Here is a 26,287-nt window from a genome sequence, read left to right as displayed (position 1 = left end):
AGGCTTAGTACCAAGCGAGCCGCCGCATTTTGCACAGTCTGTAATTTTGATAGCTCTTTTTTACTGGCACCTAAATATAGCACATTGCCATAGTCCAATTGGGAAGTTACCACGGCATGTACTATGGTTTTCCGAGCATTAGGTGGCAGGAGATCAAGAATTTCCCTCAGGATTTCCATGGTCCCGTAGCATTTGCACGCTACTTTCCAAATCTGGACATCAAATGCCAGTTCAGAATCAAACCATACTCCAAGATTTTTTACTTCTGATTTCGGTGTAGGTATTTGGCCCAGTGTCTTCGGCCACCAGGCTGATGACCAAATGGTTGGGAACTTGCCCACAATCAACACCTCCTTTTTATCCCCATTGAGCTTTAGCTAGTGGTTAGACATCCACGCTACCACCTCTTCCAGACACTTGGAGAATCAGATAGCTGCCTGCTCCCTGTCATTAGTGATTCTTACACCCCACATAAAAACATTTTACTTTTCCAAAAGCAAACTTCCAAAGTGGGTGTTTGTTGTTTTTTTTGAAAAATGAAAACTGATAGCTCCAACATCGTGCACAGTTTTTCCTATTTAATGGAGGTTAGTTTATCATGGACGGTGAATAAAAATAAAAGAAATCCAACAGCCCACTCAGAACACGGTGGACAGTGGAATGACTTACCTCCAATGGCCTATATTCCCTCAGACCTGCGGAAGAAGAATTACCCTGATGGATTAAGGTTTACTCTGATGAAATTGTTTGAGCAGACTGAAAGTTGGGTGGACAGTGTACATCGTCACTACTGCGACGGAGTACCCTAACAACCAAATTGCAAGTCCGATCCTATGTTGCACAGCAAAATGAACATTGTGATTTGCAAATGCCTTTGCTAGTTACAATAAAATAGATTAACAGATAGATCGATTGATGGATAGATAGATAGATAGATAGATAGATAGATAGATAGATAGATAGATAGATAGATAGATAGATAGATAGATAGATAGATAGATAGATAGATAATTCTTTTAACGAGCACTGCAGCTTACATTCTGATCATGAAGTTTATGTTCAACTTCTAAGCTGAGCCTATATCTCCTTAATTATTTTCTATGTTCTCTTTAGACACCCACGCCCAAGTCAGCCTTCTACAAAATCTAAAGCGAGCCAACTATAATATCCCGGTGTTTGTGACAGACTCCGGAAACCCTCCTCTCACAAACAGCACCGAACTCAAAGTTGAAGTATGTTCATGCAAGAACAACAAAATGGACTGCAGTTCAGCACATGCTCCTCACGTGAGCGCAGCTCTACTACTACTCCTTGCACTCTTCAACCTATTTTGTAAGTTTCATTGAAGTCAAAATAAGACTTGTGAATTTGATAACACAAAGTATGACATAAAGCATTCTTTCTTGGGTATTTGAAGGATCAATAATGATTAAATAAAAAAAAAATGACCATGGATTCATTAATTTATTTTTGGAACATGCTCTTTTTAACTAGTAGTTCCGAAATGTTGTATAGTATGAAACATATACTTTTAATAAGTGATTGATGTCATATGATAGTAGAAATGTTTATTGATTTTAATAGACTCTACATAATGCTGGATATTGTTTCTCTTAGTGGCCTTGAGGTCTATGATGCCATCAGAACTTTGTATTATGTGTTTGGTTATATTCAACTATATTGTGAGAAACGAGCTACCATGAGCTACAAAGCAATCAAACTCACACACGTCAATATGCTTCACTCGTGGATTTTTGGCTCACCCTTTGTACCTAGCTCATTGCTCATATAAAATGCTTGAGATATTTTGGGTAACAGCACAATCAACCAACACTGCAATTAATAAAGGTCACAAAATCTCACACCATTCATACATAAAAAGAACCATTTATAAAACAAATTAAGAAAAAATAGAGTTTGGTCAATGAATTCAAATGTCTGATGTAGAAGGGTAAACCTGAATATGGAAGAACATTACCTACAATTTGTCCAATACTATTCAATGTGGTGTGTCCGAAAACCTCCAAAATTGCAAAATGCCTGGATGGAAACCTTCAAATGTTTCTGAAGACTCCCTCCTATTTCAAAAGTTTGATCTATTTTCAATGCGCAAGGTCTATTGAGATGCCATAGTTTGTAGATGCTTCAGATTTGTGTTGCAAGAGGCACATGAACCAGTTGGGGTGCTGGCCATGAAATGCTGCCCATTGAGGGTTAGATTTAATGGCCTTTCTTTGGAAAATAATTGAGCCTGCTCAGAGTATAGTGCTTCTGCCTGAAGATATTAAAGTGGCTAGCACTTCAGAGGAGTGAGACTCTGACCTTACAAAATGTTTTTTAGATGCTTTGGCTTACTGCTGGCTAGATGTTTCATATTTTAGACTGCTGTCTGGTTTGTTGTACAAATTTCGACTGGTAGGATGTGCAGTGCTTCACAGTTTTGTGATATCTGGCCATTAGCTAGCTCTGCTTGCAGGACCTTCTGATCTCCTTTGAGCAGTACTTTCTGAGTCAGGCTTCTCCAGCAATAGCAAGTCTTCTATTAGTTGCAGTCCAACTACCTCTGGGGCTCAGGTCAACGAATTTGTTTCCTGTAGTTATGAAACCAAGCTTTGGATATTAAAAAAATAGGGTAACATTACTTTTTCACTTTTCGTCTGGCATTCAGGGAGCATAAATCTAAGATGGTTTTGAATTGCCAGTGGGCTAAGCAAGAGTTTAAAAAGGGCAACTAGCAGGCAATTTGCATATTATTTAAGTCTGGCACTTAACACTTTCTGCACATTCTCTCCCACAGTTACTAAAAAAAATTGTTACTTCCTATGCTGCAGTTGTATCAATTTTATCTCCAAGGTAGGAAAACTATAACTTCTGCCGAACCATTTCAGAAAGTCTGATAGTGAGGTAAACACAGAATTTTGAATGCAATCTAAAGGTTTAAATAATCATGGAGTACCCTGTGACATTCACTAGTAATAATTCAGGTAGTGGATTTGGGTCAATTCCTTCTCACCTTACATGGTCATTATGGATGACTGTTTCCCAATGGCTTGCAGGTGGAATTCAGCCAAGGTGTGCAGTTCGCTCGTTGATGGATGAAACTTGTGAAGCAAAAAAAGTTGGCTCATATGCATAGTTTGTGATACCTCAAATGCATTACATTTAAAATGATTACTACAAATATGATTTCAGATTTGTTTCAGGCCTAGTGTGATAAATGGGTTGCTACCCATTTAACTACCCTGGAGTTTTTCTTTTCTTTTGCTACCAGTTTTTAGACTACTACCATGAGTGAGTGTTACTGAGTCCTATTTACGGTAAGTTTTTTTTAATTTATTAGGTATTTTAACCACCAATGTCTGCCTTTTAAAAGACAGACTACTGCTTCTCAGCTGAGGAAAGTCTGTGGGCTTGTTACATATGAATACATGAGCTCATGTGTGTGCAAATGTGTGCAGGCTGAAGGAGCGAGACTACTATCTGATGCAGTCTGGCATCTACGTACAGGCAGCCTGTTAGAGAGGCATCCCTTAATTGACTGATGCTGACTTGTGCAGGCCTTATAATATGAGTAGACAATCATATGGTGAAGATGCACATTTGTAGTACTTAACTGGAAAGTGTGTGTGCTTTACTGTCCTGCATGCTCTGTATGGAATCTGTACCAAAATACAGTTTTGCTATAGTTGAAACTATAGTGCATCAGCATTGCAAATGCAAAAAAAACACATTAGTTTCCACATGGCACTTTGGGTGTAGAAAATTGCATAATCATACAAACATTTGGCAAAATTACACAAAATACAAATTTGCCATTTAGTGTTATTTTTTTCTTGGGAAATACATCTTCATGTCAGTTTTTGATATGGGTATGCACTTCTTGCAAAAAAATGTTAATACCAAAAGCACTGCACACAACAGCTGCTCGTGTTCTGTTCTTCACTCACATTTGTAGTAACTTTTTAGTGTGAAAGGAAATACATGATGTGGCTTAATGGAGGAATTTCAGGAATTTCGTCATAAGCATAACACAAAATTCCAGAAAGTATGCAAATTATGCCAATGTAATAGTGCTCACCGAATCTGCACTCCTTTTAGCACTTCAAGATTTAATATTTATACTTTTTCTCTGACTCGGCTCCCAATTAGATTCTAGGTTTGATTCACCCTGCTTGCCAAGTCATTTACTCTGCTGGCCAGCAGGAGGATCGAAGACTTCCTCTCGCATTAATGTCATTTGAAAGTGATTTGTTTTGCCACTGGTAAAGGAAAGAGTGGGTACCAAATCTGCATGTGCTAATTAGTCTTCACACTTCACCTTGCTGGGGAAAGCTCATCCACAAAAACAAAGGAGAGTAGCAAGAGCTCTAGAGCCAGTCACATGAGGGGCATCCTTTTGAAGACCTGGAGTGACGGGACCAGGCTTAGACAGGGTTGTGGCTTAGGCTCCCATAGCAAGCCTTTCATAGGCCACTTGAAGTTACCATGTTGGAAAGTCCTAAAATGCAGTGCAGGAGAGTTGAAATAGGGGTTGAGTAATGGATGTGTTATCCTGGAACTGGGCAGAGTTGTCTACCAAAAGGAATGCTGCTCTCCCACTTAAAGCAAGGGAGAAGGTTTTAAGAACATTCTGGGTCATAGAGAAATCACACTGGAAGACTGTTCATCAGTAAGAGAGAAGACACCTGACTCCTGCTGAAAGGGGTTTAAGGAATCCTGACTCCCAAAGGAAAGAGGACTCAATGTCATCTGACTTCAGCCAACCCTCAGAGGCTAGGATTATTTCTCCTGAGACAGTGGCAATGCCCCCCCACACACACGCACTCAGGGACAGCAGAGGGATAGATCTCCTAAGGAGGACCCTTGGGGGTTACCATATATTCAGAGCATGCAGTCTCAGAGTCAATAGTTCCATCTTTAATTTTCAGTTAGCATGGTGGTGAGACTAAACTACTTCTCTGGGCTGATCCTAGATATGGCTGACAATGTCTCAAGCAGAGGCTGAAGGGGGCTCATCAAAGCAAGCCTATGGTTTCAACTAAACCAAATCACTAAATCTCCTCACACATACATTCTGAATATTTAATCCAGCCTCGTCTAGCAGGTCACAGAACGTATGCTATTTATTTTTAACAATGTGTTACACACCCTGCATATGTTACAAAGTTTATTAAGCTAATGATTTATGAAGATATATATTTATGACTCTAATTATGGTTTGTTTAGATATAGCCATATCTCTCTTAATGAACTAAGATTTGGACAATCCTTGATTTCTCCTACTGTGGAATTTGGGGATACTCCTCTTTAGAGGCCGTAAAGTGACTTATAAAAAATATCTCTAAATAGGAATATTGTAATGAAGTGGGTAGAATTTAAAGGATTTCAAACCAGGACAAACATGAATTGTCATATAATAATCTCAAAATATCCATAAAGTAAACCCTTTTGCACCAGAATAGACAGTCTTTTAAAAGTTAATACATTCTAGACATATCTGATTGATATAAACTAAGCATTTTTTCCACTTTCACCGTTCTCACAAAAAGATGTAAATGCAGTAATGAGAAAATGATGTGCACTTACAAGCAAACGTGTTCCCACACTCTTTTAGTTTAGTCGTTTTCCACGTGTATTACATGATTTCCAAGAAACACATTATGTTAGAAGTATATGTAATTCAAACTTTTCTAAACCATATTTGTTGGGGTGTCTATTTGTTTTTTTTTTTTTAGAGATTCTTCCCTTAAAAATGTTACTTTTCAGAAGAGTGTGTCTCTTTTGACTGTTCTTCAGTGCAATGCAATTAAGTACTATGTGTTGTGCACTTTATTGAAGTTTTGTAGAGTAATAATTTTACTCAGCAGTAAAAAGTGATATTAAGTTAATTTTAAACATTTTATTTCAGAAAGTGTGCAGAGTGACACAGATTATATTGTAGGACTAAACATCTGAGTGAAATGACTGTGCTAGATCCTGGCAAAATGAAGTGAATATTATTTTCTCACTCAATTAGATTTTTTTAATTAAATTCCTTTACCTAATCATTTCCTGTCACAGAGTTAATAAAAGCAAACCGAAAGGTTCAATCAGGTGCACCTGGTAAGTAATGCCAGATTGTATAAATAGTCTGGGAAAAGGCTATTTTAAGAGCAGACCTTACTTATTTAGGTTTTTGAGGTTTTAGGCTGACATGCGTTTTTATTTGCAATTTTAATATAGTGCATATACCTCGGCGAATAAAATCGTGTTAAAAAGGGATAGTCGAATGCAACAAAAAAAAGAAATACTAGATTGTTATCATCAAAATGGTAAAAAAAAATATTATGCACAGGGACCGTCATAAATAACAGTTAAACTAATTAACAACATATTTAGGGAGAGGAGTTGGCCTAACCGGTAGGGTGGTTGATCTCGAATCTGGGGAACTGGGTTGAAGTCTCGGTAATGACGCTAAACATCCTGTGATTCTGGGCAAATCACTTAATCTCCCCGTGCCTAACAAATAACATAAAAATGAATGTGTCCTCATGTAATGCAACTGCTGCTATGTAAAGCGCTCTGATACCCGATTCGGGTCAAGTTTGCGCTATATAAAACTCTGTATAAAACATATACAGACTTCATAATTGTCATAATTTTAGTTATGATTTCAGAGAAATGCTTTCTCATACTTGAAAATAGAAAACATGAAATAGGTGAAAGTTGAAAATGACATTCATATATCAGAACTTTCGGATATTTTTTAAACCTTTCATGTAAAGTTAGTCCAGATCCGATGTGGAATAGCGTTCCAGATCTTGGAACAACTATCTGTGAAGGACTGTGAAAACATGAATTGTTTGAAGATTGCCATTTCCAGGAAAAGAGCTTTGTGCACCAGAGAGAATAAAGTGCCAGAGGTTATCAATGTTTGTGCTAGGTACATTGGGGCCTCAGAATGCAGGGCTGTGTTCATGAGGCCTGCCAATTGGCACAGACTTTTTTAGCTTGTTTTTACCTGTATTTGCACTAACCTCATTTATTTTGCACAAATCGCGGCTAGAATCTGGGGAAAATGTGGTTTCTAAACTGTTTGCTCCTCATGCTTTTCAGACACACTGACCAGAATCTTATTGGCTGGGGAGAACCAATGGGGTGCAGTTGGGCAAAGTCTGTAAGAGCTCCGAGCCCACATAAAACGTGCCGCTGGAAGGCCAAAGGCAAGCCCGCCTGCGTCTGTCCGCGTCTGCCTGGGGCCAGCCACTATGGCCAAATTTTGATATACTCCTCAAATGATCTTAGATGCTGGTCTTCTAATAATTACCATCGTAAGGCTTCCCTCTTGAAAAACGCGATAATATAGGCATGCTAAAACTCAAACCACCGGATACCTTACAGATGGAGATTCTGCTGATATTTAAAAAAAAAAATATGAAAAATGGCACTCGAATAATGCTCAATCTTATAGCAAAAGATCTAACTTTAGCCTACCTTAACACACGCTTGTTGATCAAACATAAACTTGATATCTTAAGTCCTTGATTCTGAATCCCCTGATATACTGTTTTTAATAGAAACTTGGTTAATAGAGGATTCTATGCCTGACATCTTAGAGGCACTCTCAGAGAATTACTATATACTCAGTTTTTATAGACCACCAGGGAAAAAAGGCGGAGGGGTGGCCACAATTACTTAAAAGCATCCTGCTTTCACTAAACTTACTCCCTTACCAATTCCGACGATAAAGAACATTGCGATCAAATTGGACTCGCCGATATCTACCTTAATGTGCATCCTCATATCCAGACCCCAGGGCACGTGCCTCAGTCTCCCCTACTCTTAGCGGATTTCCTATCTGCTCTAATAATTGACTATGCAAAAATATTACTCCTTGGAGATCTTAATTATTAGGCCAATGATGAAAACACCTCCTCAGACCTCACTGACTCCCTTAATAGGTTGAAATTCAATCAACAGTTGTGTACAGCCACACATATTAAAGACCACATCTTAGATCACGTCTGGTCAGTACATTTAACTCTGCTCAACCTTAAGGTCTTCCCTGTACTTGGTTGCATCATCATTTAATTAAATTTGACATAAATGAAACAACTTCATGGAAACCCCTCTACCTGTCCTGGCACTTATTCCAGAAACTGGAATTGTGTTTATCTCGATAAATTCTGTGAATCATTGGCATTGTCTTTGCCTACTCACAGTGAGAGTCTAGCTGATCTGGAAGAGGCAATAACTGACTGGCTCAGAGATGCCAGCAATATGCACGCCCTAGACGTAAAATAAAATCAATCTGCCGTCATGAAGCAACAAAATGGCACACAGAAGACTTAAAGAAAGCAAAGCTTGAGTTACACCAGTCTGGGTGACAATGACAGAAACCAGATACACCTGACAAAAAGGATAGCTTTGTCCAGCGGCTAAAGGCCTATAGGAAATCGATATGTGAGGCCAAATCTACCTACTTTTTAAACAAAATTTTAAAGTCTGAAAACAAAACCAAAGATATATTTGATACTGTTACTGAACTCCTCAACCCAAGTCACTCAATGACAATCTGAACTCATTTTTCATTGATTACATACCTATGATGAAAGATAGCATTCCTCTTAGCTCCTTAACCAGTGCTATTTCCTTGCCTATTCTCGACATTACCAAAGATTGTGTTTTGGAACTCACGACTAAGTTCAAATCTGGATTCTCTGTAGATATTTGTCCCCCTCAGACTCAAGAAATCATTTTTTCACACTTTCCTGATCTAGTGATCTCCTTGCTCAACTTATCTTTAAGAAAGGGCATTGTCCCTCATAATTTTAAGGAGACCGTAGATATACCACTTCAAAAAAAGAGTTGGTGAAGATCCTTCTGTCTTGAAGAACTATTGTCCCATATTCCTACTTCCTTATTTAAACAAGATACTAGATGAGCACATTGCCCAACTTCTCTGCTCCTTCTTAGAGGACACCTCCTTTCTTGATCAGCACCAAGTGGGTTTCTGCCCACCCACTCTACGGAAACCATTATACTCTCAGTAGTTGATGATATGAGAGAAGAAGCAGAAAAAGGATTGGCCCAGACATTAGTCCTTTTGGACTTGTCAGTGGCCTTTACTACATTAGATCATGATATTCTAACCAAGTGAGTCAAAGCTGTGGGTCTGCAGGGATCAGCATTAGATTGGATGAAGTCCTTTCTCTTATATTGCTACCAATCGGTCCGCCTGGCTCCGTTTTGCTCATCTAAGGTCATTCTCAATTGAGGTGTACCACAGGGTTCTTCTCTGTGTCCCCCCCATCTATTCAAACTCTATATTCGACCACTGGTTTGTGCTCTACAGAGGCGAGGGATAAAAATATACACCTACGCTGATGACATGCAGTTGATCTTCAACATTGAGAACACAACGGAATCTACAGAGTTTTTTCAGAGGACTATGTAATACATCAATGATTGAATGAATTGACATCAGTTGAAGCTCAACTCTCATAAAACAGAAATTGTGATGATTAAAAATAAGCTGCACAGTTGGAACCCTTCCTTCTGACCATTGGAGATGAACACTCCTCCTATCCCTGAAAAAGCAGTCAAAAGTCTTCGGATTTTTGTTCATGAATAACTTTCCAGGAAGCCTCAGCGAGGTGCAGTAAATGTGTCTTTCTTTTTCCAGCTCTGGAACTTTAAAAGAAAATCAGAAATACTTCACTCTTGAGGCTATCATTGAGGTTATAATTGTCCTAGTAATGTCTCAAATTGATTATGCTAACTCTATCTATCTGGGACTTCCAAAGGGACTGAGTCAGAGGCTGCATCTGGATCAAAATCAGGTACTGAACTGGTCTGGCACCAGCCTAGACACTGTCAAATTAAACCTATAAAGGTAAGATTATACTGGCTTCCAGTCACTCAGAGGACCCTTTTTAAAACTGGGTTTATCATCTTCAAAATTCAACACAGCAAAAGCACAACATTTGTGACCTCTAGATTCTGCAACTACATTTGTAAATGTAATCTTAGATCAGTCCGTCAACATCTAATGGAGGTCCCACAATTTCACAGGAAGAGATTAGATGGAAACAGGTTTTCCGTCATTGCTCCAAATGTATCGAATTCCTCCTCGCACACATTAGAGCTGCGACTTCCTATGCAAGCTCCAGGACTGTGTTAAAAATCTGGCTCTTTAGACGGGCTTATGGCTAAATTTGAGCATTTTTTGCCTCTGTGACTCAACGCCATGAATCCTTTTTGGTGCACATGTGTTTTATAAATACATTGTAACATAACATAACATTTTGCATAGCCTACTGACTCTGATGGGTGTCCATTTTTGTGCGATGAGCACAGAAGAGGTATGGTCATATCACTTTCTTTTAGTCACCAGCCTTACTACAACACATTTTGGAGCTCCAAGCCATGGTGTATCTGTGGTATTCCAAAAAACCAAGACTGCTGTCCATGCAGATGTGGGGCCAGATTGCGTCCAGAGTACATTACTGTCTCAACAGACAGAAGGGACCAGATTGTGCCCAAGATGTGTTCACATGCTATGCTTTTACAGGCACTATGTAAACGTTAGAGGTAGATCCTTCATGGCTCTTTGTTAAGCACAGGTGTGGATCAAATGTGAGGTGGAGGATTGGACAAGATACAACCTACACATCTCCCTTAACATACCTGGAGATAATATGTATTCGGCATGTAAAAAAGCCAGCGATCGTCAGTCATACTTATGTATTGTTGTTGTAAGTTCTAGCAACCTTTGACAAACAAGTATACACACGAGAAATCTCCAGAGTTATTGGTGAAGGCTTTATTTTAAGCCATGATTAGTACAGAAGAAATTAAACAAAATATTTTGCAGAAAACAGTAAAAACATAGCGAGATCAAGAGCAAAGAAAGTCAATATTATGAAAATTGGCAGTATATTATCTATGGTGTATTTTTAAGACTACCTACTTCCCTTATCTCTAGGGATCAATGTATTGCCATAATGATTGTCTGTATTTCAACAGAATCGACAAACATTTGGGCCTTCCTTTCAGTTATTAGTTTGATTTGCAGGCCTGTCTGAAAGACAAGTGTACTGTCTATGCTAGAAGAAATGTTATGGGACAAACAGACCACATAATCTTGGGTGGCTCATCTTGGGTGGACTGTTGGCAAAGTCCCGATATGTCCCAGAGAGACAGCTTTAAATAGCTATAATATACTTTCTAAGCCATCTATTTTGTGGAAAAACATTGTGATTGTGATGTAATGTGAATTAAATGGCATGAAATTTCCCTTCCACGCCTACATGAAAGCATACAGCTAGTATGCGTTCGTTAGAATGAGGGGTGCACGAAATATGCATAATTTGCTTTTGTATAATACATTAAATAACTGCTAAATAACTGTAATTACACAAAACGCCAATCCATCATTTCACACTATATTTTAGCACAAAATGCATCCTTGTATCTATTTTTGGCATGACCATCCATTTAAACAAAGCACTGTGAATAGCAGTCGCCCACTTTCTGTTAAAGGCATGCATTAAACTGCTTGTTTCATGGTAACATGATCAGGGTCGGTGATTTTTGACCCGCTCGGAATGTGGGATCATGAGTAGGACTACACTGCAGTGAAAGAGCACAGGTTGAAACCAGACTCTTGAAGACCACTGTTTGCCAACCAATTAGCAATTGATTAGCATGTCCCGCCCACCTCTACTAATAGGTTTCTTTTTTGTCCTCATTCCGTCATCCTTCTTGCTATATGTCTCTCATCCCTCAAAAGAAAGCAGGGATAGATGAGCTTGCCCACGCAAAGAAAACTGCTGTTTACACATTCCTTTCCCTCCATTTGGAAACCAGTTCAGAGGGGAGCAGGGACCTCCAGCATATTTGGCTTAATCATTGTGTCCAGACCTTCTACAAACTCTTAACATCACAGGCAATATCCATCTGGCTCCTAGCTCTGAAGCAGTCAGCAAACAATGGCGCTTTTCAGATTTCCACAGCCTGCATATCTCCCGTCATTAGCTGTGATGGCATTTGCTTGTGTACAAGCTTCAGGATGCAGCCCAAAAAACATATGTTGAGGGCTTAACTTGATCTTGAAGTTACATACTGATATCCAGTAGGGTATGATCTTTGGACACTGCATAAACATATGCAGGTCATCTGCTGATGAGACCATGCATTTTGGACATGAATATACATTCCCAGTTACTTTTGACAGCTTGGCCGGAGTTCAATACACCCTGTGGGTAGTAAACTGGTGGTTTCTCTTGAGTGAGGCGGGTTTCACCACTGCACGTAAAATGGAAAAGGAAGTATGCCAGACTTGCTCTGTATTTCCTTCCTCATATCCCTTTTCCCACATGTTGGAAATATCTGACAAGCTCTTAATGCCTGCCTCCAAAAAGGCCCAATAGCAAATGGAAACCTTCTTTTTTAGTTGGTCAATTTGCATCCCTTGTTCTACCCATGACTCTTCTTCCTCTTCAACACACTCTTGAGTCACCCACCAAGATTGTAACTGGTAATATTTAAATCTTGTTAATTGTTCCTTGGTGTAGTTGCATAGAGCCTCCCTGCCCACTAAGCTTGGTCCCGCTTTCAAGTCTGCCCACTAACATAAACCCGCCGCTTTTAGGGCTTGACTGAGCTGATCAGTCAAACAATCAGGGGTACCCTGTGAGTCCCAAATCGGTGCCCAGGATGAGTAATAAGGTACTCCCAACCTCCTCCCGAAAATATATCCAGGTTCTTAAAGCAGTTTTCAAAATATTTAGCCTCACCTTTTGAAATACTTCGACTTCTACTATACGGTGAGTCTCATGCCACCTTGCATATGATTCAGGCCCAGGGAACTACTCAAACTAGCCTAATGTGCGTTTTTGTTTTTTTCAGTGCTTATTTCTACTGTAATTGTATGTTTCCTATACAGTGTAAGTAGTTTTTCTCCTTGTGTGCCTTCACAATTAAAACACACTAATCTTTCACTCAGACATTTAATGACTCTTGCCTTCATCTCTTCTCTGTAGTCTACAGTATTCTTCCAGTCCCCATACTCTTGCAATTCTTGATGAGGTTTGCACATTCCTAACGGGATCAAAATGCCTTTGACCGCATCACGGATTCTAATCATTGTAAATTTTTATTTAATCAATCAATCAATCATAGCATTTGTAAAGCACACTACTTACCCGTAAGGGTCTCAAGCCGCTAAGGGGTGGGGAAGCTGCTACTGTTCGAAAAGCCAGGTCTTGAGGAGTTTTCTGAAGGTCAGTAGGTCTTGGGTCTGCCTGAGGCAGATGGGGAGGGTGTTCCATGTCTTGGCGGCGAGGTGGGAGAATGATCTGCCGCCGGCGGTCACACTTCAGATGCGGGGGACAGTGGCGAGGGTGAGGTCGGTGGAGCGGAGCGGCGGGTGGGGGTGTAGAAGCTGAGTCGGTTGTTGAGGTATGCTGGTCTGGTGTTGTGGAGTGCCTTGTGTATGTGGGTGAGGAGCTTGAAGGTTATCCTCTTGTTGACGGGGAGCTAGTGCAGGTCTCTCAGGTGGGGTGTGATGTGGCTGCGGCGAGGGATGTCGAGGATCAGGCGTGCAGAGACGTTCTGGATGTGTTGGAGCCGTTTCAGGAGTTTGGCCGAGGCTCCTGTGTAGAGGGCGTTTCCGCAGTCTAGTCTGCTGCTGACGACGGCCTGGGTGACCGTTCTTCTTGTTTCGGTGGGGATCCACTTGTAAATCCTGCGGAGCATGCGGAGGGTGTTGAAGTAGGAGGAAGAGTCGAGGATGACCCCTAGGTTGCATGCGTGGTCGGTGGGTGTTGGAGCTGTTCCCAGTGCGGTCGGCCATCAGAAGTCGTCCCAGGCCGAGGGGGTGGATCCGAGGATGAGGACCTCCGTCTTGTCCGAGTTTAGCTTCAGTCGGCTGTTCCTCATCTAGTCGGCGACGGCCTTCAATCCTTCGTGGAGGTTGGTTTTGGCGGTGTGGGGGTCCTTGGTGAGGGAGAGGATCAGCTGGGTGTCATCGGTGTAGGAGATGATGTTGAGGTCATGCAGTCCGGCGACGTGGGTGAGCGGTAAAATGTAGATGTAGATGTTGAACAGCGTTGGGCTGAGGGATGAGCCCTGGGATACGCCGCAGATGATCTCGGTGGCTTCGGAATGGAAGAGGGGGAGACGGACACTCTGTGTTCTGCCGGAGAGGAAGGAGGTGGTCCAGTCCAGGGCCTTCTCTTTTGGAACCTGGCATCGTGGTGGCGTGTTCGTAGTGTGCGGTGGCAGACCGTGTCGAAGGTGGCTGACAGGTCCAGGAGGATGAGGGCCGAGGTTTCTCCGTTGTCTAGCAGGGTCCTGATGTCATCGGTGGCGGCGATGAGGGCAATTTCAGTGCTGTGGTTGCTGCGGAACCCGGACTGGGATGGGTCCAGGATGCTGTTCTCCTCGAGGTAGCTGGTCAGTTGTTTGCTGATGGCCCTCTCGATGACCTTCGCCGGTAACGGGAGCAGGGAGATGAGTCAGAAGTTCTTGAGGTCCTTGGGGTCTGCCTTGGGTTTCTTGAGTAAGGCGTTGATCTCGGCATGCTTCCAGCTCTCCGGGAAGGTTGCTGTCTTGAAGGAGATGTTGATGGCTTTCCGGAGATGGGGTGCGATGGTGGTGCTGGCTTTGTTGAAGATGTGGTGGGGGCATGGGTCTGACGGGGATCCGAAGTGGACGTTGTTCATGATCTTGGTGGTGTCGTCGTTGTTGATGTTGGTCCAGGAGAGCAGGCGGTTGGTGCAGATGGTGGTAGTGGGGGCGGAGGTCTCAGTTATGGCAAGGGCGGTCGTGTCGTTGAAGCTGTCGTGGATGTCTGCGATCTTGCGGTGGAAGAAGGTGGCCAGCGAGTCACACAGGTCTTGCCAAGGTGAGATGTCGTTGGTGTTGGAGCTGGGGTTGGAGAGTTCCTTCACGATGTTGAAGAGCTCTTTGCTGTTGTGTGCATTGTTGTCTAGGCGGTCTTTGAAGGAGGCTCTTTTGGCGGACCTGATGAGGTGGTGGTGTCTGCGGGTGGCTTTTTTGTGGGCTGCGTGGCTTTCCGATGTTCGTTCGCGGACCCAGTTCTTCTCTAGCTTTCGGCAGGTTTGCTTGGAGGCCTGGAGGTCTTCAGTGAACCAGCTGGCTTTCTTGCTGGTGTTGCTGTTGGAGGGTTTCTTGAGCGGGGCGAGGGTGTTGGTGCAGTCGTTGATCCACTGTCTGAGGTTGCGGGTGGTGGCGGTGGTGTCGGTCGGGTCTGCGGGTGGGCTCCGGGCGAGGGTGGTGGATAGCTGGTCTTCAGTGACTTTGCTCCAGCAGCGGCGAGGCAACTGTTGGGTGTGGTGGTGCGTGATGGGTTTCCGGAAGGTGAAATGGATGCAACGGTGGCCGTGCTGCTCTTTCTAAAGTTTATTCTCACTTGATCACCTTTATCACAAGTGTTTATCACATATGATAGAGCACCAAACATGTGTGTCACTGTCACCGCTACTGTGTTGGTATTCCTGTAATTGTACACATTTTTTTAAATTAAATTACACTTTGGTTGTCATCATTTGTCAGCATTCTTTACTGAGCGACCACTTGGTTGAGTTACTGCAACTTTCCCAAGGTCCCTGATGATGTTCAGGTCTCCCTTGTTATTTTTTAATGCTTTATTTCTTATTCACAGGCCTTTTTTTCTGTGCCTTCTTTCCCCACACCTATAGGGATGGGTGACACTTTGATTAAAGAAAAGTAGAGAATTGCCAAAGGCCATCACTGCGAAGACGAAAGATTGACTTGCAGTTTGAAAAGCAGATTCTGGAATGTAGGTTTGAAGTCCATGAAGGAGTCTAAGATGATGCTGGGCACTTACAGTTTGATAGTTTATGTGGGCGGGCAAATTCAAATTTTTTTCTGGCTTGAAATGTTGGGATCTACCGCCTTCCATTGCTGAAGTCCTTTGTGAAATAAGGCTCCACTTGTTTCGTCCTGAGTCATAACACAGAGTACGATTAATCAAGTGGAGGGAGAAGAAAGAGGCTGCGATCCATTCAGCTTCCTTGCAGTAATATTCAAGAGAATGGATCACTTGACCTGAGTAACCAAGGCTTGTAACTTTGTAATTACAAACCCTCATTCACGTTTATAGGTCAAGGGTCGGTATATATTGGTTCTCCGCCAAATTAAAAACGTGACAGCATCATCATTGGGCATCTTTTTTAGTATGCTTACCTCCGTCCGGAGGGAAACCACTGGTTATTGCAGTAGCGATCAGTAAAAAGTGAGAGTGCTCAAGTGAAGTGAGTTTAAAAAAAAGGCTTGTTTGCAATCAGCCGCAAAGGTTTTGTAGTAATGTCGTGCCGCTGTCTATCTAATTAATAACCGGCCCAAAAACATGCGCTGCACTTTAATAATACTAGAATGTACCGACATTGCCGCATGTTAACCTGTTCGTTTCCATAAATAGCCGGAATGCGAGAACTTTTATTGACTACATGCAACTGTACAAAACCCACTATCTTCCCTTTTTCAATATCCAGCTGGCTAATAACGCGACACCGCCAAACCTTTGTGAATACATCCACCGTCACTCAATGGATGAGACTGTATTATTACTATACCAGTCGATCTGCCCGCTTCCTCTTTACCAACCTACAAGAGAATGGCAGCACCTTTGATTCTCCATTTAGACAGTCCATACCCATGCGCGTTGGCGTTGAATTCATGCCACATCGTTATGTGTATTCAGACACTACTCTTAGTGATAATAACTGCATAGCCATACACCAGGCTTTTTATTAATTGATAAGGATAAAGAATTACCATTTTCCAGTTACTTAGCTCTCTTTCCAGAGCACCAGAAACTTCGTGTTTTCAAGACAGCACCCACCACTACTAGTAAATTTATTTGTAAAAATACACAATGACTACCAATTGTAAGATGTATATATATGTTTCTTCTTCTTTTTTGTATTAACAGGTACTCTTCATAACAATTGAACTAATAAGTTCATATAGGTGGCTGTGAAAATTCACAAAGCAACCACCACTATTTTTGAGGTCCTGAAGAAAGCCCCAACGACCCTCTATGGCGTCTACATAGGGCTGAAACATGTCAACCTATTTTTTGGACACTTATAGTGCGTTAGATCAATAACTCGTCTTTATACGCACTACACTGTTTGTACATTTTCTTGATTCCGGACTGATTAAAATATTGTCTAGGACATACAAGCCTTGTTTTTAAAACTCACTTCACTTGAGCACTCTCACTTTTTTCTGATCACTACTGCAATAACCAGTATTTTCCCTCCGGACGGAGGTAAGCATACTTAAAAAGAAACCCAATGATGATGCTGTCACATTTTTTATATACCACCCCTTGACCTATAAACGTGAATGAGGGTTTTTAATTACAAAGTTACAAGCCCTGGTTACTCAGGTCAAGTGATCCATTCTCTATTGATATTGAGCATAACACAGAGTGCCACATCCTTCATAGCACTTGTCACAGCTGAGCAGCTTGTTCGATGAGGTTTCCTCAGCCAATGATTGGGTTAGCCCGGATAGTCTGTCTGGATGTGGTGGGGTTCCCTTCCAGTTACTTCTCAGGAAGGCCCCCTCACCCCAGATTTGTTCTGTCTTATCTTATGTGACATGCCATCTCCTGTCTATTGTAACTGAAGCAAGGTATAGGGCCCTTGCTGAATTTGATTTAGGTCAAGTATTAAAATGAATATCTCATGTTGTCCCAAATCAGGCTTTCTTTGTTTTGCATTCTGGCTGCCATAGCTCTGCATTTACCTTGGAAATGGCAGAACTGTGTGTATTAAAATGCAACAAATAAAACCGGAACTGGATACATTCCTCACTTCTGGCATGAGTCAGGTAGAGCACACTGGGGGTTGTCAGGTGTATTTATTTATTTTCTTCAACGTTAGGTGGATGTGTGCCAGAGGCAGGAGGCATGTGCTGGTAGCATGTGGGGAGTTTGATGGAAGCTGAGGAAAACAGTCTTCGACCAATACAGACAGCTGAATATCTCATAAATGCATCCTTGTTTGTTAGCCATCCAAAAAGGTTACTTCTTTTATGTTTTGCTCATTTCAGATATGAGGACAGTCGCAGCCGGCATTAGTCGTGGGTAGGGGTGTAGAGGGTGGAAGGTCACGTGGGAGAATTGCACGGGGAGGGGCAGGGTTAATCAATTTTAAAAACGTACCTGTCTGCCGGCTGGCCGGATTCCGTATTTTCCTGCTTTCCTGCCTCCGGCAGGAGCAGGGAGCCTCCCACCCCCTCCCCTAAGTGAATCATAATGCTGCAATTGCAGTGTTGTGATTAGTTGGGACGCCGACCAGCCAGGCGCCTATGCACGCAGCCAACATGGAGAAAAGGCAGAGTGCACAGGACTGGTTTGGTCTGCCCCAGAGGGCCAACCAAACAGTCAGCGTCCTCAGCAGTGGTCAAGTCACTTCTCCTCTGCCCTAGTGCAAAGCCCCCCCACCCGCCTGCCCCCAACCAAACCCTTCTGCTTTCTCGCAGTGTGATAAGCAGACACATAATATGGTAGTTTTACCATTTTATGTTTCTGCTTCTAGCACTGCGAGAAAGCAGTGGGGCGATGCTCCTCTGCCTTCGTGGAGGGGCTGCCCCTGAGTCTGTGGTCTGTCTGAACCCAGAAATAGAGTAATCTGCTGACATAATGTTAGCCGACTAAACCAAAATTCATATATGTTTTATTCTGCCGACTCCAGAATCCCCCATCTGTTCATGTCTTTTTGGAAAGAAGTAACCTCTTAGTAAAAGTTAGCATACTACAAAAATGCCTTCTACTCTCCAAAAGCATGATGCCACTGTTGTTTATTTTCCTAACAAAGTAAACAAGAAAGAGGTGGATGTATAAATTCCAAGCCTTGCAGAGAGTCGCATGTATTTTCAACTTAATAATGGTAATAAAGATGCCACAAACTTGTAAGTGCATGTCTCCCTCATCTTCCGGCCCCTCGCACGTCATAAGTGAAAGTTTCCATTGAAGATTGTTCTTTCCGCAGTCCTTTCTGGGTCACCATGGAAATGAGGGCTGTCTGTTCAGGCACTTGCCCACTGCGGTATGTTCATCCAACAGGGACAAAGGGACCTTATTCTAGCACAGACACAACATTGATTGATAGCCCAAGAGGCACAAATGGAGATGTGCAAGGAGGCAGAGTGATGAGCATGCAATTTTACATTTCTATGGTGTTATGAAAGGCATTTTAAATAACAAACGTAAACAGTGAAATACTTATATAGCACCATTCTAAACACTGCCCTTAGACAGTAACTCAACTACTGCATCATTAAACCAGCATGCTAAATTCTTTTGAAAGTGAATCTTGTGAAGTGGAGGGGAACTAGGTTGACCAGATTTTGAGAACCAAAAACCAGGACACGCCCAAAATAAAAGTACAACGAAAGCCTTTAGTCTTACTTCTATATCTGGCCTGTCCCGGTGTTTGCATAGTCTTGTACTTATGTAACTATATATTTGTGTGTTTGTGTGTGTATGTGTATATATATATATATATATATTCACTGAAAAAACCATAGGTTTCACACACGTTATAGTTAGGAATTAGCATTTAAAAAACCTTGCAAATTCACTTAAAAAACCATAGGTTTCACACATGTTATAGTTAGGTGGATATTTCACTCGTAAAAAACCAATGAAATTCCCCCGTTATAGTTAGTTCAGATAACTATAACTCGCGCGCCTGCAATCCACTGCTCATGACATCACATATTACATCACTCATGACATGGTCAGTGGCATCACTCATGACATCACTGATGACATCATCCTTGTGATAGAGTGGCGGTCGCGTGAGTTATAGTTATCTGAACTAACTATAATGGGGGAATTTCATTGGTTTTTTACGAGTGAAATATCCACCTAACTATAACATGTGTGAAACCTATGGTTTTTTAAGTGAATTTGCAAGGTTTTTTAAATGCTAATTCCTAACTATAACGTGTGTGAAACCTATGTTTTTTTCAGTGAATTTGTACGGTTTTTTAAATGCTAATTTATTTATGTATTATTTTTTTTTATATATTTATTTTACAATAAACTACGTATTAAATTTGTATTTTTTTTTTTCACCGTGCGCGCAAGGTGCGCGCACCCCCGCGATTTTTTAAAAACATTCTTTTTTTGGGGTTTTTCACCGTGCGCGCACGGTGTGCGCACTACCGCGATTTAAAAAAAAATATATATATTTTTCTGCCTTCGGGGTCCTTCAGGGACCCCCTGAAAAAGGCTAGGGGGTCAGGAACTTTCTACCCTGCCCCCTTTTCACGTTCGCCACCTTCCTTTTTCACTCTCGCACTGAAAACAAACAAAATGGCGGCCGACACTTCCTGATTTCGACCGATTCGAACGTTGACTAACATGTAACCACCAATCAGAATTACGCTCGCGCACGTTAGGGTGCTCGCACGGTGCGCGCACGGTGTGCACACCCTGCGCGCGTATAGATATTGATATGCTTTTAAATGCTATTTTCTCAGGAAATACTGAACAGATTTACACCAGACCTGCAAAAGGCACTTCCTTGACCTTATGGCTAACTCTCTGCCAAATTTCAAGTAATTCTGTTCAGCCGTTCGGGCTGTAGCTGTGTCTAAAGGTCCTATGGAAAAATGCATTGGGGAAAACGTGTTTTGGGACCCCCCTTTTTCTCGGCCCCCGCTTGACGAATCACCCCGAGACTTTCAGGGTAGGAGCTGAACGGAGCGCCCCATTAGTTTTGAAAATTTCGCGAGGATTCGTCAACCGGCACCAAAGTTATTCAAAATAGAATTTTGAGATTTCCTATGGAAACACGGTCCTAACTATAACTATCTACTGGCGACCGCCAGTAGATAATATATATGTTTATATATATATATGCACAGTAGACTTTTAAACGTGCACACGTGTGTATATATCTATATATATGTATATATAGATAGATATATAGGTATATATATGTATACATATACTTATATATGTATGGAGGCATACATTACAATGCTACATTTAGTTAACATTATCTGTGGCAGGACCTCCACCCTATGCCGCCTGCTCTTCTCCCCACCCTGTCTCCCCTCTGCTGGGAGCATGCAGGGAACTCCTCCACGGAAACTGAATACATTGCTTAATTTGTTCATTCTTCTGAAGCACCCATGTGAGGAGAGCATGCCTTCCAGTTCTCCATAAAATGGCAATAACCTGATCTTTGTCCCCAAAACCGGGACATTAACTCAAAATGTAGAAATGTGTCGGAACACTGGGACAGTATACTGAAAACCGGGACAGTCCGGGGAATACTGAGACGTCTGGTCACCCTAAGGGGAACATAAATATTAAAAGTGAATCCGGGCAAACACCCCAGAAAAAAGCTTACCTCCTACATTAGCAGGGCTTAAGTTGAGCCAGTAGTTTTCGGTGCTCGGCACCGGCACTTAATTGTCAACAGCAGGACTCGTCAGACAGCCACATGTTGGCGCTGTTTTCCAATTTTGTGATGAACACAACAGTTTTTAAATAATTCTATATACTTTTAAATGACTTATATCTGCCACCAAAAGCAAGAAAGCCTGGCCCTTATTTATTTACAAATTAAGTACTGTACATTAGTAGATCATAGACAAGCTACAGTTCCTATTGCCCTAGGGGTGGCTCTTATTTCATTCTTTAAGTAATTATGTGGTGAATTAATTTTGTAACGTGGGTTATGATAGTCAATGTAAGGAAACAAGAGCACTAATATTCCACTTAGCGCCTTGAGACCCTCACCAGTGAGTAGAGCGCTTTAAGATTCTCTGATTGATTGATTGATTGATAGTAAAATGATCAGGAGGAGAGTCCATGTCGCCGGGACACCGTTTCCAGTCCTGGGTTTCCATCTAACAAAGTCAGTGCACTCAAAGGGCCCTATTCACAAAGCCAGTCTTTCACTCTTGTTAAGCCTAAAAGGTATTTTCATTACATTAACGTACCCATGTTAAATTCAAACATGTTTTCATTATATTGACGAATGCATGAACGGACACTGCACATTTGCATGTAAAAAATTGCGCTCGAGTTGTTCGTAAAAGGAATTAGCAAAATTCTTTCACAAGAACTCTTGGGAAACTGTGACTATTGCAGCTTCCAAGGGTTAAATAAGAATTCCTTTTTGAATTCCCCAAAAGTCACAAGTTTACTTCCAACATAGGTTGACATCTACGGGAGTACATTTCTCGGGTTTGATCTGTCCCAAGTATTAACATGTCCTTTGTCCAATCTGCTGTTTTATTCTAGAGCAGGGGTTTCCAACCTTTTCTGTAGTGAGAGCTACTTCTGATCAAGGAACGTCTTCCTGAGCTACTAGAAAATGTTATACCTGTAAAATAGTGACTATGTACTGGATGCCCTTTGACTAATGAATGTTTTTCATAGCTGAATTGTAGCTTTAAAGAAGTCTAGGACCGTTGTTTCGTATACCAATCGTTACCCAGGTCCGTGGACAATTGTGGGTTACCCCATTATATCATAATGGATGCTCACCATAGCACCACAGATGCCTGGATTATGCCAGTAATGCCCACCATTATACTAGGGTCACAGTTGTGCCAAGGCTGGAAACCAGAAGGATCTGGGATAAGACCACATATCAGTCATGACCATTAATATGCCAGGAATAGGTACATATAGACCAGTCATGCTCAGAGTAGGTCTATGATGGCTGCCAGCATACCACAACTAGACCAAAAATACTAAAATAGTCAAGGATGACCATAATTATGCCATTGACACTATGTCAGGAATGGACACAATTATGCCAAATATAACACTCTTATGATGGGCCTAGCATATATATTTGGCGATTCTTGGTACCAGGCATAGTTTCAGGAAGCAATTGTGTTTATTATGGACAAACATAAAGTTGATGAATCTCTTAATTTTCTCTGGTCTGGATCATACCCTGTTCTCCTCAGGTCTTGAGCTGATCATGCATCTAACTGACACATTTTCACTCTGACACCTGCAGTCCCGCACTTTGGTGGGTCAGCACTGATTACAGCTCAGGCTACTGCTGCTATACTTTTTTGATGGTGCACTGTTGACACACATGTTGTGACTGATAAAGGAGGGACTGCAACATGGTCAATCTCCTTGTGGCTTAATTATATTGAGATTGGATACAGACTATCATGTAGAAGGTCCTATAAGCTGCACAGTGTGTGTTTGAGTGTTAGTATGAGTTACTGTTATAAGTCTGGCTGGCTGTCACTCTGAGGGTCTTGAGCTGATCAGTGCTGCCTTCTTTAATAGACACCTACTCTGAAATTGATACTGGGCTTGACTTCACCTCAGAGGGCTACTTTGAAGGTACTGGTGAGCTACCAGTAGCTCCCGAGCTACTCGTTGGACACCCCTGTTCTAGAGTCTTTCATTGTAGTTTTCTGCTCAACTCCCACGTAACCATGTTGATGGCGCCTCATCTGATAAGATGCTCTTAGGTTTCTTTTCATTTTCCGATGTCTTTTTTTTTTTTTAATGAATGATTTGCCATGGTAACAATGTTGTGCTGGAGTTATTTTTTCCATTAATTGCCGCTCTCAACATTCTGACTCGTCTGCACTGTGCATATAATTACTAGGGTTCTCTGGTGAATCGGATACTGTTGCTTCATCACTCACACCGTAATAAACCATAAATTGTGATTTAAAGATAAGGGAAGTGCTAACCTCATCAGCAGAGCCGAAATTACTCACAGTAATTACATAGCCCCTTAACCATTGCCCTAAAACATGTACAAACAAAGATCACACTAGCCTTTCTCATAAACAATTTGGTTCTGAATCGCCAAGCCTTTGCACACCTAAATGGTAATTTGATTTCCTTGCACAACATGTTACAGTGGTCTAGAGTTATAATACGTGAGGGCGAATCTAAATTGGAGGGCTGGTGAATGGTCGCTTCAGAGAGCAAATGTCTTTCAAAGTACAGAGACACCAGGAGTGTGCAAAAGTGTTTTCATCGTCTGCATGGACGTGTAGTCAGGGATTTTTCAGGTCCCTGAAGAGGTACAGTTTCCCCACTTCTCATATTTTCTTGGCGGTGGGGGTGAACAGTGAGAGCTAAAAGTGGGAGCGGGTCAGGCATATTGTGGGGGTTAAATGGGCAGGAATTGCATTGGAGGTTTGCCTTGGGTTGGGGGTGTAAACAGTCATCAGCAGTCTCACTTTACCCGGCACAGTTCACAGCAGCAGGAACGGCTTCCCATTGCTCTAATGAACCACTGAAGCAGAATCTACTTTGAAGTGTGAGAAATTCACAAAATGAAAAAAAAAAATCAAAAGTTGTGAGACCACATATATTACTAGTTAGCACACTCCTGGTGGACTTCCACCGAATCACAACTTTTATGGGTATTCACACATTTTCTAAATGTAGAGATTTACTCCTGTCAAGATTAAATCCTCAACCCAGAAATTGGAAGCGGACAACCCTAACATTTGTGGGGGTGTGAATAAAGGGATTTATCCACAGTGAAAATATTATCCCTGCGGAGAAAAACATATATGCATAGACGTACACTGTGTACATTTATGAATTAAGAAACTGTTAAAAATTGGGTTACTGATTGACTGGGGTGTGAGCCCTGATCAAGCAGCAACCACAATCCTAGTGAGGGTAGGGCACAAGCAAACCTATAATTAACCTGTGTTCAACCCCCTGGTAGCTTGGCACAGAGCAGTCAAGATTAACCTAGAGGCAATGTGTAAAGTATTTGTGCAACACTTTAAACAGTAAAACAGAGAAAACACCAGACAAAAAGAGCCTACACTAAGTTGCAGAATAGAGCAAAGTGTAATAAATAAAAGAAGACCAAGATGACAAAAATCCTATCAGTAGAACCAGATTTATGATTTCTTAAAGAATAAACAGCAGTATAGTGTCTAAAGGCATAAAGTGCCAACAATGCACATCTGGTCACGCTGGACTGGGTAAAAGTCAAAAGTTCTTGCCGACCGCAATGGAGCATGGGTCAAATACATTCCCAGACTAGTCCCGCTAAAGTTTTACCTTCTCAAAGTTTGTGACACGAGTCACATTCACATTGGATGGGGTGGCGTGGACCAAAGATAGCATCGTGGGCAGTAGTCAGCATGGTGCGAACAGCAAGCTGGGCGTTGTGGACGGGTGGGCTGGAGCTTCGTGTTGGCGTCCCCCATGGACTGTCAGTCCTTCTGTGTGAAAAGAAGGGCTGGCGGTGGCTTGCGCTGGATTTTGGTGTGAGTGTTGCAGTTCCGATACTAATGGGCCTATTCAAGGTTGCAAAGAGCCCAAAGCTTGTTTTGAAGAGCCTGTGAGCCACACCAAGTGTCCAAGACCTGAGATGCACCACTTGGTTGTCAGGAACCTGCTGAAGACAGGTCCGGGAACTTTTGGGGAGCTTTTTATGTCACTGAGGCTCAGATCAAGTGGCAAGCAGACTAGCCCTTTGAGTCACTCTGGGATCCTGGGTTCAACATGAAGTTGCAGGTTCAGTTCTTCTTCTCCATGCAAGAGGGCAACATACAGAAGGTTAGCACAGCAGGGCAGCAGTTCCTTTAGATCAGTCATCCAGCAGAGTGGCAGAACTTGTAGCAGCACAGCAATCCTCCTTCCTGGCTGAATATTCACAGGTCCATACGTGTAATGAAGAGTTTGTATCTGAGGTTCTTCTTTTATACACAATTGTGCCTTTGAAATGGGGGAAGCTTCTAGAAGCATGCCTTTGAAGTCTACTGATGTTCTGCCTTCCCCGCTGTGAGTCCAGACTAACTACAGGGGGTATGCAACTCTTTGGGTGGAGGCAGGACATGCCCACTCAAGTGTAAGTGGAGCTGTGTCCAGCTCCATCCTCCCATCCTTCCAGTGATTGCTCATCCAGTCACACCTAAGCTCCCAATGTGTGTGGCTGTCTAGAAGGAATACACAAAGCCCAACTGTTAGCTACACCCAGTTCTGTGACCAGAGATAGGCTGAAGGCACCAAATTTTAAATTGTGATTCCAGAGACACCAAACATGAACTGATTGTCTCTTCCCATTTGCAAATTACGCTTAGTTAGAAAAATTTAATATGGCAACTCCAATGTTATCCAATGGGAGAGATAAGTCTTGAAGTAGTGAAGAACCAATGTTTTTCACTACCAGGACTCGTAAAACTGAAAGGTACATGTTCTACTTTCTAAATACAATGAACCCAGTCCTCTGGGCTGTCCAGTGCCTACCCTATGAGTGACTTA

The 26,287-nt window shown here is 42.0% G+C and overlaps 1 protein-coding gene across 1 annotated transcript in view; it reads left to right on the top strand.

The window, feature by feature from the left end:
* Nucleotides 1–26,287, top strand: part of CDH13 (cadherin 13) — a 2,339,058-nt gene that overhangs the window by 2,230,815 nt on the left and 81,956 nt on the right. Inside the window, exon 13 of the mRNA XM_085638428.1 lies at nt 1,114–1,332. Within this exon, the coding sequence (XP_085494554.1) occupies nt 1,114–1,332 (219 nt within the window). The remainder of the gene's footprint in view (nt 1–1,113; nt 1,333–26,287) is intronic.

Source organism: Triturus cristatus, chromosome 12, assembly GCF_964204655.1.
Source record: "Triturus cristatus chromosome 12, aTriCri1.1, whole genome shotgun sequence".
NCBI classification, from domain to species: Eukaryota; Metazoa; Chordata; class Amphibia; order Caudata; family Salamandridae; genus Triturus; species Triturus cristatus.
The sequence above is the reverse complement of the archived record's forward strand: the minus strand, read 5'-3'. Positions and strand labels throughout refer to the sequence as shown.